This window comes from Doryrhamphus excisus, chromosome 12 (genome assembly GCF_030265055.1).
Source record: "Doryrhamphus excisus isolate RoL2022-K1 chromosome 12, RoL_Dexc_1.0, whole genome shotgun sequence".
NCBI lineage: Eukaryota > Metazoa > Chordata > Actinopteri > Syngnathiformes > Syngnathidae > Doryrhamphus > Doryrhamphus excisus.
The window spans coordinates 3,782,995-3,803,745 of NC_080477.1; the positions used below are offsets into that span (position 1 = coordinate 3,782,995).

Here is a 20,751-nt window from a genome sequence, read left to right on the forward strand (position 1 = left end):
AGTGTGTGAGAGATTTGTTCCAAGTGAAAAGTGTTGTGTGATTACCCATCCAAAAAAGAGTGGCAAAATTCCTAACACCTGCTAGCTCAGGGGTGGGCAAACTACGGCCCGGGGGCCACATCCGGCCCGCCAAGTGTTTGAATACGGCCCGCCCGTTCTTTCCAAAGTATTTCATTTAAAGTCAACATACAAGCTGGCATCATGGCTTGAGACGACATTTTCATGGTTTGGCTGTTTTATCAATGTTGTTATTTGATGCGGTCTGTTGTTTACAAAGTGCTCCTGAAAAAAGGGACACAGGCACATAATAATAATAATAATAATAATAATAATAATAATAATAATAATAATAATAATAATAATAATAATAATAATAATAATAATAATAATAATAATAATATAAAATAATAATAATAATAACAAATAATATAAAATAATACTAAATTTATTCTTCTTATTATAAATTTATAACGCACTTTACTGATGTAAAGTGCGTTATAAATTTATTATGATTAATAATAATAAAAATAATAATATAAAATAATAGTAACAAATAATATCAAATAATAATAAATGTATTCTTATTATTATAAATTTATAACGCACTTTACATCAAATAAATTATCTTAAAGTGTACACATAGCAGATTACAATAATTTCGTTATTTGATGCGGTCTGTTATTTACAAAGTGCTCCTGAAAAAAGGGACACAGGCACATAATAATAATAATAATAACAAATAATAATAATATAACATAATAAAAAATTATTCTTATTATAAATTTATAACACACTTTACATCAAATAAATGATCTCAAAGTGCACATATAGCAGATTGCATGACACTTTTACAGATACAATAATTTCGTTATTTGATGTGGTCTGTTATTTACAAAGTGCTCTTGAAAAAAGGGACACAAGCATATAATAATAATAATAATAATAATAATAATAATAATAACACTTTTACAGATACAATTAAGATATTTTAAGATATGCCTTTATTTGTCCCTCAGTGGGGAAATTTGTAATCATTCGATCATTCCAGGTGGCCTCTTACGTGTAAAATATCGAGTCTGGCCCCTCGTCAATTTTGTTAAATCAATGCGGCCCGCCAGTCAAAAAGTTTGCCCACCCCTGTGCTAGCTGTTAATGATGTCAGATTTCTAAAATGATTCAACGTTGTTCACACAAAGCGGAGTAGTTTTAGGTTTTGCATTTTGCAAAATGAACCAAACCGTGACCTTCAAACAGACATACATACCGAACCACGATTACGACATACCGTTACACCCCTACTAATCACACAGAACCATTCCAGTCGGGAATACAAAGTGGAACCTCAAAAGTGGAGCACCCCAGATGTCGTAGGATGAGACCACGGTCAGAGAAAGACAAACAAGACTTCAAACTGCCATCATGCTTGACAACAGCGTTGCATTCAGCGAGCATCAAAGGATAAAGTGCACGTTTTGCTTTTTCTTTGAATACAGACGAACGATACAGACAAGAAGGGAAGTGACTCACATTCAAAGCAGTAAAAACTCGTCCTCACATGCTGGCAAAGCTAACATTCATTCGTTCATTGCATTTAGTGTGTGTCGTCGTCAGGGTGACGGGTGAGATGGAGCCTATCCCAGATGACTTTGTGGCTTAGGTTTTTGTCAAAATGTTGCCAGTGTTTGTACACTGTCCAAGTTTTGGTACAATATTGCACGTAAAACAAACTAGTCCGTTTACTTTGTGCTGCACCCTACGCTTATTGTTATTGATTATGAATGTTATACAATTAATTTCTATTGATTTACCAGCCTTAACTATTATTGTAATACATTGTTATACTGCCTAGCGTTTACTACATTATTTAAGATTGGTAAAGGGTACATGTTGAATACAGGAAGTGAATAAACGTATTAAGAAATGATGTGAAACGGAGAGGTAGGATTAATGGTCCTTTCTACTCCCTGTTGGACATGTGGAACTTTAATTTCTAACTTGTGAGGTATTCCAATGTAACAAAACGAAAACCAGTGTCGGTGCATCCGTGCATGACTGCTAAATAACAAGCCACGGGGCCAAAGATAATTATTTTAGTAGTACTCGCGATTCGATAAAGACGGTAAGGAACACTACTGAATTCAATCTTTCCAGGATTTATAATTATTTCATATTGTTTCCTGCATGAAAAATGATTTATTCTCCATAAAATCAAATCTTATGGAACGAATTATTAACAAAAATGAACCGTTATATAAACAAACATTCACACTCACAGTCACATCCATGGACAACTTAGATGCGCTACAATTAGCCTGAGGTGTTTTAGAGATGAGGGAGGAATCCGGAGCACTCAGAGAAAACCCACACAAGCACGGGAAGAACATGCCAACTCCACATGGAGATTTGGAGACTCAAACCCTTGATCTCCTGCAAGCCACGAGCCCACAGTGCGGTCCAAAGTTAGTCGGAGGTGAAACATGGCCTGCACACTTAGTAAAGCTTCTATGATGGCCATAGCAGGACATCGGAACAGAATCATTCTACGATCAAACCGGAGTTGAACCAACATTCTTGTGTTCAACTTTAGAGGTTCCACTGTAGTCTCACTGGTGCAAAACATATTTCTTTGTTTTTTTTTTTAAAGAGAATACAGTTCAGTTGTTTCTGTTTGTCAAATTGTCTATGAGACATCTCACTACAGCGATACCAACTGGTGGACAGGTGATTGTGGTTTGGAGTTCGAAACTAACTATTTGCCTCATAATGTCAACATTTTCACATTCAAAGACAGAAGATTATTGGATGATTTTGATGATACAGTAGATCCCCGTCTAGTCGCATTTCGGCATTGCACCAACCCGCATATCCGGAAAATTTATTTTCTCTCCTTAAACTTCGAAAGAACTTTTTTAAAAAGTACCTTCATTAGAAAGCAGGGGGGGGGGGGGGGGGGGGGGGGGGTGCTGCACCTACAAATCAGAAAGAGCGCAATGTCTCACAAGTCAGTTCAAGATTTCCCAGTAGGAAGATGCTTTGACAAGAAGTGATATTGTGCAGGTTTTATACTGTATGCCTGTGTAAAATATGTGTGAGAAGCTTATCATATCAAAAATAGGCATTTTTAGGGATTTTTATGGGTGTGCATTCTTTTTTCCCCCCCTGCGAAAACCACAAATACTGATTGAATTGCGGGGATCTACTGACAGTATGGATGAGTATGATTATTATTCTCCAAGATGAAATATCAGGTGAATGCAGATCCGACAGAATCAAATTCAAGTAAGTCCATCATTCAGTAAAAAATAAAACCTACACGAGCCGAGAGTAAGATGAAGCTCTGAGTGACAGAGAGAAACTAACCTCTCCCGCGCCTCGTGACGGCGACGGCCGCCACTATAACACCGACTCCACGTTGTCGCACATCTCCTGGTCGTCCAGGTTGTACACGTACTTGGTCCTGGAGACGGGGCTGTGGGCCAAGTCCTTGCCCAGGTTGTCCAGAGTCACGTTGGAGGAGAAGAGCTCGGTGGGTGTGAGGTAACCCTCACTGTTCTTGATGTACTTCCTGTAGTTCTTCCTCAGGCACTGCCATGTGGTGGCGTAGAGGACAAAGGCCGATGACTTGAGCGCGATGGCGATGCTGACGTACAGGTGCCTGTAGGCCACGTTGTCGTACAACATGCACGCCCCCTTCTCGCCGCACACCGAGCTCCAGAACAGGCAGGTGGAGTCGATGCCCATGCCGAAGATGAGGGGTGGGGGAATGAAGCCTGGGGGAGAGGGGAGAGCGCCGCTTTGAGATCAACACACGTACGCCAACATTCAGGATGTGCCGTGTTTGCTAACCAATTAGCCTCAGGAGCAGGAATAGGACCCCCAGGGCGTAGGACTTCAGATCTGGACTCACGGTTCTTAAAAGAAAAATACAAATATCATGCTTTAAGTAGACATATTTTTTGAAATGGCTCCCTCTAGTGGGCATATCACATATGAACAGATTGTTCTCTGACCTGATGAGGATGATGACAGAGGGTGTCTGGGCCATGGCGCCAATCATGCTGCACAGGCAGATGACACACAGGAAGGTAAGGAAGGCCTGCTGGCAGCCTGGACTGGGACACTTGCCCGGTAGAGCCACCCCCTCCTCACTGGTGCTGGATATGCACGTGCACCCCGTCAGGTTCTGATGAGGCAACGTGTTTCAGGGCCCACACTGCAGACGCTTCAGGTACGTTTACAGCAGACACTCTGTGAGCGCCACTCACCGCTTTGGTGCAGCCGGCGAAGCAGGCCGAGAGGTAGGTGACGCCGTTGGAGCCGCACACGGGGCTCACGGAGGCCGTGTAGCAGTTGCAGCTGCTGATGCAAGGCGACTCGGGCCGCTGCCAGGATTGCAGCGTCCTGCAGAGTGCGTCAAGAGGGGAACCGAATGATACGATTCACATGGCGAGAATTGTCTGTGCAGAAATGCATTGCTGGACTTATTTTTTTACAGTTAAATCATAGGGATGGAGGGGTTCCTTTTACTCTGTCAAACTAATTTTAATAAAATGAAGGGAAATAATAAAATTGTAGATGACAATGTTTTTTTTTATAAAGATGTTTCATTTGTAATGTTATTTACATCATTTTTGAATATCCAAATCCATACTTACTTTTCAACTTTGCAAACTTTTTCCCTGTAACCTTTTCAATATTTTTCTTTTCAGTGTGGCCATAATCATCCTCTGTGTTGATGAAGGACTTTGGACACCCACCACAGTGGTAAAAAGAGCAGTCCACTACCTGGCAGAACCAGCAGAGGGCGGTATTGTCTTTCTATCTAAACAGGCTGCTGTAGAAGCACAGTAGTTCTGGAGACTGATACTGAATGAAATCAGGGATGGGATGGGTTTGATCCAAGAATTGATTGGGAAGGAGGCCACCAAAAAACCTATACAGCGCCTCTTGAGGAAAAATGTGGAATACACTTTTTGGAAGTAATATCAGACATTTGATGGATGATTAAGGCCATATAATTAAGGAGAAATAAGAAGGTCTCACAGTGGCATAATGTGGGACAACTTACTCGTTGCTGTAGGCGACCGTCACCCCGGCAACCGGCCCGGTGTCACAGCCCAGGAAGAGGAAAGAGACGTAGCATGCGGTGGACACCAGGTTGACCAACATGGCCATGCGGACGGCGCCAAGGGCCGACAGGTTGAGCTTCTTCACCAGCAGCCCCCCGAGGAAGATCCCCAGACAGGCGCAAGGGATGGCCGTCATTCCTGCAGAGAAGGAAGGAAGCGTGTTTGCTTGCCTGAACGGACCAGGAAGGGGGTAAAAGCCCCGCTTACCTAGCAGCTGATTGGCTGAGGAAGTGGTGAGGTTGAACTGCTGCTCCAGGTATTTGCCAAGGAAGGCGGCAAAGCCAGCCACCACGGCGATCTCCATGCAGGCGGCCAGCGTAATGCAGCTGAACACGGGATTGGACAGCAGGTGTCTGGTCACCCGGGGGATGACTGGGCCAAAAAGGACGCCACATCAAGTCACTGCTCTCTTTTAACAACTCTTCCTCCTACACTCACCTCTCAGGTGCTCACACACAGAGAGCCCACTATTCAGGTCGAAGCCATGGATGCCCACTTTGGGTTTGGAGGCCTGGTAGTCCAGGCTGAGGGGCGACGGCAGCATGGCCTGCTCGCTCTCCGCAGCGCCGTCGAGAGTCTGCTCGTCCAGGGCCTGAGGGAAGCCGAACATCAACAGGGCCGACAGGAAGAGTAAGGCACCGCAGAGGAGGAAGCCGCCCCACCAGGCCCCGATCCAGCGAGGGTCTTCTGGAGTGATGTCCAGCTTACCTTGAATTAACATACACATCGCTATCAGGCTGTTGCTATTGGCGACTGTTATTGTGATGTATTTGTCACAATAGCAGACATTCGAGTACATTTATGCTACACCAAACATTCAGCATGAACACAGGGATGTCCAAAGTGTGGCCCGAGGGCTATGTCTAACAATACATCAGGACAGTTAAAACTAGCCTGTCCCAGGATGGTCTAAGCCAGGGGTGGGCAAACTACGGCCCGGGGGCCACATCCGGCCCGCCAAGTGTTTGAATACGGCCCGCCCGTTCTTTCCAAAGTATTTCATTTAAAGTCAACATACAAGCTGGCATCATGGCTTGAGACGACATTTTCATGGTTTGGCTGTTTTATCAATGTTGTTATTTGATGCGGTCTGTTGTTTACAAAGTGTTCCTGAAAAAAGGGACACGAGCACATAATAATAATATTAAATAATAAATGTATTCCTCTTATTATAAATTGATAACGCACTTTACATCAAATAAATGATCTCAAAGTGCACATATAGCAGATTGCATAACACTTTTACAGATACAATAATTTAGTTATTTGATGCAGTCTGTTGTTTACAAAGTGCTCCTGAAAAAAGGGACACGAGCACATAATAATAATATTAAATAATAAATTTATTCCTCTTATTATAAATTGATAACGCACTTTACATCAAATAAATGATCTCATATAGCAGATTGCATAACACTTTTACAGATACAATAATTTTGTTATTTGATGCGGTCTGTTGTTTACAAAGTGCTCCTGAAAAAAGGGACACAGGCACATAATAATAATAATAATAATAATAATAATAACAAATAATAATAATAATAACAAATAATATCAAATAATACTAAATGTATTCTTCTTATTATAAATTTAAACGCACTTTACATCATAATAATAATAAAAATAATAATATAAAATAATAGTAACAAATAATATCAAATAATAAATGTATTCTTATTATTATAAATTTATAACGCACTTTACATCAAATAAATTATCTTAAAGTGCACACATAGCAGATTACAATAATTTCGTTATTTGATGCGGTCTGTTATTTACAAAGTGCTCCTGAAAAAGGGACACAGGCACATAATAATAATAATAATAACAAATAATAATAATATAACATAATGAAAAAATTATTCTTATTATAAATTTATAACACACTTTACATCAAATAAATGATCTCAAAGTGCACATATAGCAGATTGCATGACACTTTTACAGATACAATAATTTCGTTATTTGATGTGGTCTGTTATTTACAAAGTGCTCTTGAAAAAAGGGACACAAGCATATAATAATAATAATAATACAATTAATAATAATAAATAATAATAATATAAATAATAATGCATTTATTATTATAAATTTATAATGCACTTTACATCCAATAAATGATCTCAAAGTGCCCATAAAGCAGATTACATGACACTTTTACAGATACAATTAAGATATTTTAAGATATGCCTTTATTTGTCCCTCAGTGGGGAAATTTGTAATCATTCGATCATTCCAGGTGGCCTCTTACGTGTAAAATATCGAGTCTGGCCCCTCGTCAATTTTGTTAAATCAATGCGGCCCGCCAGTCAAAAAGTTTGCCCACCCCTGGTCTAAGCCCAGGTCACGTTCTCTATTAGTGGGTGAACATCTGCTTCACAATAAAAAGTAATTTTATCATTGTTTTCTAATTTCTAAAGAAAACTACAAAAATTGAAAAATCTGCAATAAAAAAAAATAATTTAAAAAAGTAATACATAAAATTTTTGGATTTATAAAAATAAGGAAAATAATGTCACCGTAGTAGCATAGAATAGAGTGGACATATAAAAGAACAAAAACATATATATAATGTAGTCGGAATATTATGAAAATTATATTTTTGGGAAAAAATATGATGGGAATAAAGTCATAATATGAAAAGAAAAAGCAAAAAACAGAGCTAGTCAGAGAGAGATACCAATGTTGGGCTTTTTTACCTCCATCACAAAGATGGGAGGCAGTTTTTTTCCTTGAAATTTACATCACTTCTTTGCATATACTTAATATACATAATAATAATAATACATAATATCAAAGCAACCCTTGTGGAAAAAGTTTGGACACCCCAGATGCAACATCACACATTTTGGACATGAATTAGGAGCATTTTAGGTAACACAGTACAACATCAACATCCTTTGTGTTCCGCTTGGTCATAATTTTATTTGAAGCACAAATGAGTTATGAAAATCAACTCACTGGTGTCGATGAAGACGGCGTCAACGTAGACTTTGGTACAGACGGAACCTAAGATGAAGCCACAAGCTGGCCCAAACACTAACGTTGAAAATAAAATTCCTGTGAGAGAGAGAAAAAAGAATCAAATGTAAACACACTTCACTTCTTCTCACAGCAGAGGGCGCCACTGAAACGAAGTCGAGAGGAGTGTTTGCATTAGATCAGGGGTGCTCACACTTTTTCAGCATGCGAGCTACTTTTAAAATGACCGAGTCAAAATGATCTACCCACTACAAAAATGCAAAACATCTATTTATTTTCAAATGTATTGAGGATTATTTGTACGTACAATGTATGTTGATGTACCTTACATAACCAAATGAGCCAATATTGCAAAACACACATAATTAACTATTAACATTTTTTGTAATTACCTGAGTTTACTTTGATGACTTGCACTGAATTGAACCAGCCAGGGATGCATAGTCCGGACAGTAGCTGCTGATAGCCAGCCTCAAGCACACTTCCAAATGTTTATCAGTCATGGATAATATCCGTATCATAATATTCCATATCCGTATGGAAGTGATATGTTTTTTGCCTTGTTACTTGGTCCAGTTTTTGCCTTTTTACTTGGTCCAGCTCCTTCACTCATTTTAGTGACCATAAACTTTAGCGAGGGCTTAAAATCTCGCAATTTGCCGACTAGCTTAGCACTTTGCATCGTTGTTTACGCATGAGCGGTGACCTAAAGGTCAAAATTCAGTTGTCATCTGACTGGTTGTCCTGTATGTCAATCAAGTAACGGGGATGGATGATAGGCTGACATCGTAAGTTCTGCTGCACTTAGAGACGTTGTTTGATTTGATTGGTCGCCCGAAGGGCAACATTCAGTTGTCATCTGAATGGCTGCCCTGTATATCAATCAAGTGACGGCATTGATGCTAGGATGATATTTTTTTAATGTCACGCCGCGATCGACCAGTACCACCTCCGCGATCGACCAGTAGATCGCGATCGACTTAATGAGCACCCCTGCATTAGAAAGATGGAGCCTTTCTGAAAAAAAAAAAGCATCCGGTGATGGCCGTAATGTTTTCTATCCATGACAGATGAAATGTTGGACTTTAAACACCCTCATAGACTCATTCCCAGTCTGTGTCATATTCTGCTCAATTATTGATCCCATGTTAGATATTTCCTGCAAGGTCATAAATAATCAAACAGGAAATGGTCTCATTGGTTGTCTCTTGGGATTGTACACTAAGTGGATGCTTGATCAGAAATACCACAACATCAATGCTCAGCTTTGATTGACAGCATTTGTGTTTATCGTTGTGGTTGGAGTACCGCACCGTATCATCCTGAGAGCTGTTCCGAGCATTTTGACAACTTCTACATGCAGTTACAGCTCGCTATTGCATGTAGCGTCTCCTCATACAGAACAAGACCAATTGACCTATGTAGTGTTTCGGAATCACACCGCATTTCAGAGAGCATACAAGTGTGACAAATAGAGAGGAATCCAAATGTTTCATGTAAATGTAATCACCATTAAGTCGTAAATGCTCAGTATTGTATTGATATACACATATTGTCCTGCACTTCGTTACCGATACCAATGTTGGCAGCAGATCTTCGCTCAAACTAATGTCAGTTGACTTGTCATGTCGTGAATGAAGACGTGATGCTTCTTTTACTGCGATGCTACTATACAAAACATGACAAATACTTCAATAGGCAATACAAGTTATAGAAAAAGCATTAATTTTCTATGATGTGAGGGTATGCTGAAGCCTGGTGGCCAGCCAATCACAGGGCACATAGACAAACAACCATTCACACTCACATTCGTATCTATGGACGACTCAGAGTCGCCACTAAACCTGCATGTTATCAAGCAGGAAAAACTATACCGATATCGGCCATTATTATCAGTTGGCTGATATTATCATACATCCCTCCTATTGAGTCTACTTTAGCTTTTTATTGCACAATTGGCAAAGGGAAGGCAAATCGTCCACTCCACTATTCCTTTAAATGAACCTTGAAAGCTGCCGTTCACAAAGAAGGTCGGACTCAATACATTAATTGCTTGTTCTAATTCATTCAGATGGCGCTAAACTTTTAATTAGCGCTTGAAGGCTGAATGTAAATCTCTTATTGACTGTGCGGTGATTGCAGCTCTGCCTGTGCATGGATCACGGATGCATTAGAGCTGCACTGTACAAAATGGCAATCCACGGAATACGACACCGGAAGAATGACTCTGTGGGACAACCGAGGCCTTTTTGAGTCAATAGGATAACATATTAGTGGAAGGAGATCGTCTGTCTCAGCAACACTACAGCTATCACAAAAAAACTTTAAAATGCTGTAGTATTCCTCATGTGTATATGTATTTTTATTAGTATTACAATTAAAAAGAGCACTTTGTCTCTTGTGGTGGTGGCCAGACATTTGGAAGTGGCAGGTTGACAGACTCTTCAGCAGAGCCAAGACGCCATTCAGAAAGGAGAGGGAAGAAGACAGATGGTTTGAACGAGGATGAGAGAAGCCATCGACGTGAAGGTTTACAGTAGAAGTCATCTCTGACAGAGGGGGAGGTCTGCGACACCAACACGTGCAATGCTGTCCTTTCATCATCACAAGCTGCAGCCACCTTGCTTCCAAGCGCTGCCATTACATTGGAATGGAATGCTAACAAGGTGATACCACCCAAACGACCATCATCGGCGGGCAGAGGCCCCACTGCATTGTATTCTAACGACCGTCATTTCACACCACATTACTGTCCGGACATGACTCCTCCTCTAGAGGATAAATACACTCCATCTCAAGCTCTCAGACGCGAGCGGTCCTATGCAGCCTGACCGCTGTAGTGGTGAGCATGAACTGCTCGGATGAGAGGCGAAATGTCTTCTTAGACAACCTCAACTGTCCAGTTGCAATCAATTCAATGCCCTGGGAATTCAATGACCTGGATGAATGAGAAAAATCTCAGGTATACACTACCGCTGAAAAAGTTTGGGATCACTTGGAAATGTCTTTGGCCAGTCTGAGGTATGTTTTTTTCTTGGCAGTCCTGCCATGGCGTCCAGCATCCTGAAGTCGCCGCTTCACTGTTGATACTGACACTGGTGTTTGACGGCTACGATTTAGTGCAGCTGCCTGGTGACGACCTGTGAGGTGTCTTTGTCTTAAACTACTCACTCTCAGATATTTGTCTTCTTGCACAGTTGTGCAGCGTTTTTCTGTCCTTGTTAGACCCAGTTTGTGCTGCTCTTTGAAGGGAGTAGTTAACAGCATGGTAAGAGATTTCAGTTTTAGTTTAGATTTTTCTAATAATCTATTAGCCTTATAAAATGATGAACTTGGATTAGCAGCCATACCAGGAGATTGATGCAGAGGACTGACAGTTGTTGATAGTAGGCCTCTATGCAAAAATGTACATCCTTCTTTGAAAATCATCTGATTCATTTTCACTGTTTGTGAAATGGAACAAAAATTGTTTGTGAAATGCATGAAAATGTGTTTTCTTTGGAAAACAAAGAAATTTGCAGTGATCCCAAACTTTTGAGCAGTAGTGTATAAAAATGCAAATCATAACAGGGCAGAATTTTAAGCACAATATATTGTCATAAAACCATCAAAATGTATACACATGATTGGCCAACTTCTTTACAATTACCAATTTCTTACCAAGTGCACATACTACATCATGTTTGTGTTGTCATTACATAATTGTCATGTGATCGGCTATTAAAGGCATTTATTGGCATATGCCAATCACATGTTTTGTAGGCCGCCGATCAACCCAAGCATGCCTAGTGAAAACTAGTTTAATGATTTTGTGTTTTTTCAGCACTTCCATGCCAAAATATTATCTAAAACATTAGGTGTAAAGGTCCGGTGACAGCAGATTATTTTCCCGACAATGTGAAGGTTAAACAGCCTCCTCGAATGAACGGTGTTGTGTGCATTAAGTGGATGAATCACAGTACTGGCCTCTGCTCGGGTTGTGCAAGACGAAGGTCACAGGAATAATTCCACGTTGGCATTATGGCACCGTTCAATCACTGGCAAAGGTGCATAAATGAGAGCAAGCCCGGCCGATCCGACTGCTGAGTCAGCGTCCGCTGCTTCCTTGCCTGTCCAGGAGAGGGAGCGTAATAACTCCAGTGGAGTGAAAACATTTTGCTGCAGTGGACGTGCTGCGCTTCATTACACGCATTACAGCCATGAAAGGAGGCGGCTATGTGAGCAACGGAGAGAGATGCTGACCCGCCAACAACACAGTGCCTTTCTTCAGGCTTTTTCCCCCCCAATGTAAACAAGCTGAGTGTGGCTCCAACAAACCTCTGTTGTTGTGTGCTGTCATCTCCTTACTGCACCTTATAAGCGTTCATGTTTCTTGGAAATCATGCAAATTGCCAACCGTGACCTGAAATCAGCTCATCACCCATCTAAGATGTCGACTCTTTAAACTTTTAACCTAGTTTTACCTGCATAAATGCATATAAATGACAAATAAAAGAGATAAATGAACATTTAAGGTTATGTTTACCACATAGGAAAATAACCTGGTCTGCGAGGGTGGATCGAATAGAAACTCATTTATAACCTTCATTTAGTATTTTCTATATTCTCTGTCTTGCTGTTACAATAAACCTACCATAAAACTTCTGTGCTGCTCATATCTTTTTATGGGGTAAACATTGAAAATCAGCAGGGAATGGAATATTTATACCCCCCACTGCAGGATATGCAACAGATGAACATATTATTCTTTAAAGGTCATTTGCTGGAAGCCTGCTAGAGATCTCCCACTGAAGGTGCCAAGAGACCCCGAGGTGGACCCAAAAGACTCCAGGGGGATTAGTATATAGCTCATTAGTTCTGGTGTCTCCCAGGGGGAAACCTGTGGTGACCCCGCTGGGCCTGGTGCCCCCATGACCCATTTGTGGATCCAAAATGAAGGGATGGATTGGAACCCTGGACAAAAAGGCACATGGAGTCAACTTAATCAGCCAGCGGGTGTTTGGGGCTCCTTAGCAGAGGCTGAAGGATGAGACAGAAGAGTTGTTTAACTGTTGGAGGTGCTACAAGCAATACATCACATAGAGGGTCGCTTGTCTGGGCCCGAGGTATCAGTCACAGCCACTGACAACAATCAATAGTCCAATTACTGTGTGGCAGTGACACTACAGGAGCATGTTGGTCTTTCTGTAGGAGGCCATCCGGTCGTCTGCATCACGGATGTACAAAAGGAGGTTTTATACAACGCACCACAATTACATAAGCACGAAAAATCACTGAGCGCTGCATCAGTAGTCCACAGCTTCTGCAATCAGCAACGTGCACTTTGGCAAGAACTAGGCAGCAGAGAGAAATAAAATGCTTCATTCCTGCCCAGTCGTAAAGTTTTTGTACTATTTGTGTTTCTGGCGCAGGGAGAATGCTTCCATTGGGAATCCTGGTTCATGGAAAATGTAAAATTAAGATTATTGTACATGTGCTGGACTTAAGGTGTATCCTTCCTAATGTCTACTATACGTATGTGCTGGCAGAACAGTGACACACTTTACGCATGTCTTGAGAAACCTAACGTGCTCTCAAATTATGGATGAATGACATTTCACCTCCAAGAAGTGTGATACTGCGAAGGATTCATGAAGTCCTTCATTAGGACACACAGAGTAGATACCGGTGCTTTGTGGGCGACCTCCCTTTGGTTAAGTGCTAAGTACTTTCTGGTTCGTTCCCGGTGGACTAAATCCCACTTGAATAGTATTGATCTGTGTCAGGGTGAAGTTGTGCCCACAGGCAGCCTCTCCTGTGAAGTGTTGCTGCTTAATATTTAATCATTGGCTGGGATGTTTGCTAAACTCCTAACTGCTTCCCTGTCACACTGCATTATTCAGAGGGTTGGCTTACACTGCAGCAGCTGTGTCTTCACACGTGGAAGTCTTCAAACAATGCCGGCGAGCCATGGCTGTGAAAGGGAAGCGGCGAAATAGGCGTCGCGCTTGTTAGCTAAAAATACAGATGACGCCGGCTGGGTGCAATTATGGAGCGTCAGAACATGGCCCGTCATTCACACTGTGGGAGGTGACCAGGATGACCATCGAGCATGGAATGTCATGATGATCAACAACCATTAATTGTCATCACCATCACAGACGCAGGGCTCTACATTCAAAACAAAAATTACTTGCCCATGGGGAATCCTTAAGGTGAGAACTACTTGCCCGAACTTGCCCGAATATGCTGATAATTCATCAGATAATAGTACTGATGCATTGTATTTGGAGGAATGTCTGAAACGTATGTTAAAATGGCATGCCATACTACCTTACACATCGTAGTCGTAATAAGCAGTGATATTTATAAGTTGTGCACCACAATGAAACTATTGAAAAGACACATTTGTGTACTAGTAAAGTGTTTTTAATCCAGAAAAAATGCTCAATGGTCAAACAATAATTTGTGAAGCAAAGATGAGGAAAAATACACAGAGAAATGGAACTGCTAGATTTTGTAGCTTGTACAAAATCAGCACTTCGTATTGGATCTAATGGGTGGTGTTTCATTGTGACCACTTCAAATTGTCACAGCAATGTGATTCACTCACCTGTGCCATCATTTGATTTGCTGCCGCTAATAAAATACTTGTTTAGGAGACACTGTTTCATCACTTTTTGCTGTTTTCCTTCAGAAGTTGTTGAAGAATTAGACCATGTTGGCATGATACATGTTTTCCTAGTCAAACGATCGCTGATTGGTTGATTGCGAACAAGAACAGGTGTGGGTAAAACGCAGACTGTGGACTGCGGACCGCGGCCTAAATAAACAATTCTGATTGGTCCATTTCAAGATTTGCAAGGATTGGTTTGCAAATTACCACCGGAATTACGCAGTCCGTGTTTTACCAACACCCAACAAGAACCACTTTAAAAAAAAACTCTTGGCAGTATGGCATGCCAAAGTGCACTTGCCCGACGGGAATATCACTGGGTTTACTTGCCCGAATTTTGTTTTAACTTGCCCCGGGCCATCGGTACATCGTTATTGTCGAGCCCTGAGACGCTTGATATAAACAACAAACATGGACTCCCGTTATGAACAACAAGCATGTTTGTGCCAAAACAAAACAACATGCATGGGCTGTCATGATCCTGAGTCGTCATTACGAACATTGAGCATGGGTTCTTATAACGATCATGGACTGTCATGATGAACAATGATCATGGAATCTAATGACGAACAAAGAGAAGGTCTGTCATGATACTCAACAAGCCCAGACTGTCACAACGAACAACGAGCATGGACTTTCATGATGATAACAAGCATTTCTGTCATTCCAATCATGGACTCCTATGACAATCATAAACTGTCACTATGAACAACGAGCATGGCCTATCATTAAAATCATGGACTCTCATGATGATCAAGGACTGCCAGGGTGAACAATAAGCATGGAATGTCATGATAGTCCCTGCTCAACAAGCAGGGACTATCATGGCAATCACCGGCTAAAATTTTGGTATTCATGTTTTACCACAATGAACCGCAGCTTCCCATGTGCCGGCAGCACTTGTGCAGCCCTGGCCTGTGACACTACCCCCACCGTGGTTAATACACTGCGGTACATGCTGTTTAAATTTATACATGTTTACCTTCTATACTATTGTCTCTTGGCAAGATTGAATAAAATACTCGCTGAGATGTGGACTGGATGTCTTGTAAGCCAACAATAACCGCCCTCATCCATTTATTTTCCTTGTGTGTTTTTTTTATCACGTCAATTGGAATTAGCACATGAATTTTTAAAAATCCCATTCTTCATATAATGAGATTTCTATGTCATTCTGCATCTCTAACAATGTATTGGAAATGAAAAGATGCATTGTTTACATGTACAGTAAGCAGTTCTGTGTACATTGCGTCATGATGGCATATACAGTACTACATGGCTTTTTGTCTTCCATTCGTATTTGTCTCATCCTGATTCAGGCTCTCCACAGATGGAGAGGAACACGAGCGGCACACAGCCTCACTGTCTGCCTCTGCACTGTTGCCTTGGCAACTTTGGCAGACAGGATGTACCGTGTGTGTGTGTGTTTGACCTCTTGGTTTGTGGTGTCGGTGTGACCTGTGAAAAGTGGCATAGGCGGTGATATAAAATTTTTCCATGAGCAAAACACACCTTTGTATACCTGCCAAGCGTTGTGAAGAACACTTACAAAGCGATTACCTTAGCTTAGCATAATGAGTTATGTTAGAAGTATGCCAAAATACCTGGATTTTGCACCCATAGCTCTCAAAATGGTGAAAGCAATTCAGAATAAAAAATAAAAATAAAACTTTATTTGACAGTGCTCATTGCTAAAACAAGTACTATGCATTCATCACTTTACTTTGATCCATTTTAGTTTCATAAGTATAGTGTGTGCAGCTTACCTATATACAATGACGAGTCCTTCCTGTGGACATGATCATCAATGTAGGACACTCCCAGAGGTTGGACAGGTGTGGCCCCGATACCCAGCAGAACCTGGGCTCCAATTAGCAGCAGGTACATCATGTTGGTGTTGGCTCGGTCGCCGCATTTATATGCCGAGTCTTTGTTGTCGGACCTGGTGGTGTTGGAGCAGACGTCTCTGCCATCCTCGGCGTGCCACGAGTCGCCAGCCTCGTACTCGTACTGGTGAGTCAGGAACTCAGGCAGGGCCGACAGCAGCGCCCCCAGCGCCATGACGATGCCACCGCAGCCGATCAGGCGTGGCCGGTGTGCTTTGGCGCCAAAGTAGCTGACAAAGAGGATGAGGGCTAGGTTGCCGATTTCGAAGCTGCTGGCAATGACGCCCACGTCGGCGCTCTGGAGGTTGAAGCGTCTCTCCAGAGTGGTCAGAACACTCACCTGTAACACAGACACAGTACAATTATTCATTCATTTTCTACCGCTTGTCCTCAGGAGGGTCGCAGCGGTGCTGGAGCCTATCCCAGCTGTCTTCGGGCGAGAGGCAGGGTAAACCCTGGACTGGTGGCCAGCCAATCACAGGGCACATATAGACAAACAACCATTCACACTCACATATATACTTATGGACAATTTGGAGCCAATTAACCTAGCATGTTTTTGGAATGTGGGAGGAAACCGGAGTACCCGGACAAAACCCACGCATGCACGGGGAGAAAATGCAAACTCCACACAGAGATGGCTGAGGGTGGAATTCAACTCGGGTCTCCTAGGTGTGAGGCCTGCGCGCTAACCACCCACATCCGCTATGCAGCCTGTAACTCAAATATTCAAAATCAAAACGTCATCTGCTGGGTTGAATATGTACATTATTTTATATACTGCTATTTTTATCTTATTTTTATCTTAGTTTGCACCAAAAGCTTCTAAAACATACTCTTACAGAGCTTTTGTGACATATTACATGAAGTAATTCAAATTTTCCAAATCAAAAAGTCGTCTGCTGGCTTAATATTTACATTTTTGTAATATTATAAAATATAAAAATAAAATTATATTATTTATAATTTATATAAAATACTATAAAATAATAAGACAATGCACGACACAAAATACAATGTAATGGTTAAGAGGGTCACTTTTTGAAATGTGTGCATTTGAAGATGTTAAAAACGATCTAGTAGTATAGGTCGATACATGCTAAGCTATCTGAACAAAACATTAACATCTTAGCTTTGTGTTACAAGTGACAAAGCAAATTAGAGGCATCTTTAATAATATAATCATTTCATTTGTACAAAATGCCAAGGGCCATAAAAAAACGAATGTTGGGCTGAAATGGCCCCAGGCTGCATTCCACCTGTCACCTGTCCACATGTCCCAATACTTTTGTAGTGTATTTTCACTCTCCAATCACACCGGTTCTTAAAGTGTCAATCAAAGAGAATGTGTTGTCATCGTCAGGTGTTGCTCCTAATGAGCGCGACCAATCTGCCACACTCCGACACCAGCATCAGGTGGTGTGTGAGTCGCTTATGACCGAGCCGTCCATGCGGAAGCCCACCGGCTCGCATTTTCGACAGCTGCACTCAGCTTTCTGGCCCGAGGCATCACACGTGGACATATAGTCCACGTCCCCAGACTCTGAAGATGGCGGGCTAGAGCGAGAAGGGGAGAGGCTGGCGGATCAAGATGTTGAGAAGTTCTCTTCGTCTAATGATATACTGGTGCCACAGGTGCTTTAAATTGGGTTCAGGTGTGGGGGAGACATACTCGGCCAGTCCAAAACCTTCTCAGCAAGACGCTTGCCATCTTGGAGATGTGCGTGGACTCTTTATCATGTTGGAAAACTGCAGAATGGCCCACTTCATGCGCCATAGTACATATTGAAATTCAGCTTTACCTCAATGAACCGCAGCTCCCCACGTGCCAGTAGCACTCATGAACAATACTGCCACAATTCCTGACTGTAAGCAAGACACGATTATCTTCCTACTCATATATTTGTAGTTCAGTCAGATTAAAGTTGGTTGTTCTGTAAGCATTTCAAAATGTTGTCCTGACCCAAATGTTTAGAAAAGTGCCCCCATAAAATGAACAAAGGAAGAACACAAATAAGCAGCTGACCTTGAAAGAGACAGCAAAGACAGACAGCATTTAATAAGGTAAAATAAAGGAAATGTCTTATATAGCAAAGGGGAGTACTTTCAAGTGGTTTGTTTTTTAAAATTACCTTTAAAAACCGACAAAGGGTTTCCAATTTCCAAAGTAAGTACAAGCTCTCTCAGTTGAGGCCACTGTCAAAAGAAAAACAGCACTTTAAAATATTTGTATTTCATTGTTGGCCCACTGGTGAAACACAAATAATAATCCTTCCACTGGACGGGCAACTGGAGGGACCAAACTACTGACTCTAGTGACTGCATGAAACCAAACAGGACGCCAAACTCTGAACCAATACGATTACTCAAGCCTCTGACTTTGACCCAGCATCTGTCTACGTAGAGACCTTGGTGCAGCATGCATGCATGCATTTAGTGTACAGACGTCAAACCAACAAACAAGGTCCAAACCTGTACTTGTATTCATGGCAACATGTATTTGTGTAAAACTAACAACATCAAATTACAAGCACAATGTGAATGCAGACCCACCATCCACCAGTATGAGCCTGGACTTTGTTTTTTCAAAGAGAAGGTATAGTAGTCTATCTCTGCAGGATGGGAGAAAGTTAACACACACATAATGGTGCGTTCAAAGGCCAGCGAACAAAGTGGTACAAGTCGCAGCTCGCAACAAACACACACATACAAAAGCCAAGAAGCCACGCGACTCAACTGAAAATCCATATCAAGTTAAAAGGGAGGACCGGAGGATGCCAATGTCAAAGACATCAGGACGTGGGCGAATATTGAAGATCGCATCATGTCAACGACAAGGTTATTTAAGACACAGTCGATCAAGACTTGATGAAAATTTAAAGTAATATTTAAAGTTGTGTCATTATTGTAACTCCTATTTGTTGTTTTTCTTATACCATCCTTCCTTCAACACAGATTTTTTCTAGCACCAAGATATTTGGTAGTGAAAACGTAGAGTGGTCTCCTGGGTGCCGGCCCACACAGGCGGCTATCATGTGTTGGCTGCATCCTGCACTAGCAGGTTGTGGACCTCCCGGGCCAGCGTTTGGTAACCTGCTCGGTGTCCAACAACAACAACAACAACAACATCACGGCGTGTCTGTGATGGGGCTGGTGCAAAGGCCTCATGTCTCAGCCAAAAAAGCAGCGCATCTCCTGCTTCAATGGATGTGATGCTTCTCACGGCACCATTGTGAGGCGCGTCATGTGCAGATCAGCATGGCCTTGTCGGTTTGAAGGACGCTGACACAAAATGATGATGGTGGATGACGGACTCACCAGATAGGCGCCGACGGTACCCTGAGCCAACATGAGCGCGCATTCCGACACCAGGAAGATCTTGATGTTGGAAAAACATGAAGTCTTCTTCTGGCTAATGTCGTCCTGCTCCGGGTCGTCGGTGCTCATCCGCTCGGTGCAGATCTGATTTTTAACCTGCATCCTTCGGCCTCAGGCTCCGCGCGGGCTGGTCAACGTGAACGGGTCCGGTCCGGTGGCGATCATCCGGTTCCGTTGCCGCACACACGCACAACTGCGAGGCGGAGAAGAGGAGCGACTCTCCCGGGTTAGAGACGCCGCTGTCCGCTCGGCATCGCAACGACCTCCTCCTGGGTGCTATTTCAGTGCGTGGGCTGCGTGTGCGTGTCTGCCACGCCGTCTAATGGCCGACGCACGAACATCCGCAATGTTGCATCTCCTGTCCACTTGCACCGCTATCGACTGGTCTGGCCGGGTCCTCGCCGCATCTCTGCGTCCTCCAGGCGGAGTGACGACGACGATGATGATGATGATGACGCTCCTCCCACCCGTCGACACGTGCTGGGTGCGTGCCTCCTCTTTATTCTACACCGTCGTCATCATTTCAACATCTTACCCGTGACTCAATATAAAAAGATGGCCACTTGATTCGATACCCACAGACACAACAACTGACCTCTGAACAATAGAAGTAAAACCTTGTACTCAGTGTACAGCAGTACAGCAGTACAGATTCACTATCCACTGAAAGTGACTCAACACAGCTGTTATTGTCTACATACTAGTTGGCAACACAAACCTG

General features: G+C 42.2%; 1 protein-coding gene across 1 annotated transcript; it reads right to left on the reverse strand.

Moving 5' to 3' along the window:
* Positions 1 to 580: 580 nt before the first annotated feature.
* Positions 581 to 20,505, reverse strand: LOC131139484 (solute carrier organic anion transporter family member 3A1-like). The gene is made up of 10 exons (XM_058089145.1): positions 19,971 to 20,505; positions 16,533 to 16,992; positions 8,091 to 8,189; positions 5,568 to 5,837; positions 5,337 to 5,501; positions 5,069 to 5,267; positions 4,266 to 4,401; positions 4,011 to 4,183; positions 3,847 to 3,911; positions 581 to 3,770 (listed from the first exon to the last, which is right to left on the reverse strand). Exons 1-10 carry the CDS (start codon positions 20,130 to 20,132, stop codon positions 3,394 to 3,396), a joined length of 2,106 nt encoding a protein of 701 aa, XP_057945128.1. The 5' UTR covers positions 20,133 to 20,505; the 3' UTR covers positions 581 to 3,393.
* Positions 20,506 to 20,751: the final 246 nt, after the last annotated feature.

Bases quoted from the DNA above. Each gene is read 5' to 3' on its own strand.
- LOC131139484 (XM_058089145.1), bottom strand. From the start codon at position 20,132: ATGCAGGTTAAAAATCAGATCTGCACCGAGCGGATGAGCACCGACGAC. The intron at 5,502-5,567 runs GTGAGTGTAGGA...TTTTTGGCCCAG, and splicing joins TGTGTGTGAGCACCTGAGAG to TCATCCCCCGGGTGACCAGA. The intron at 3,912-4,010 runs GTCAGAGAACAA...TTTTCTTTTAAG, and splicing joins TCTGTCATCATCCTCATCAG to AACCGTGAGTCCAGATCTGA.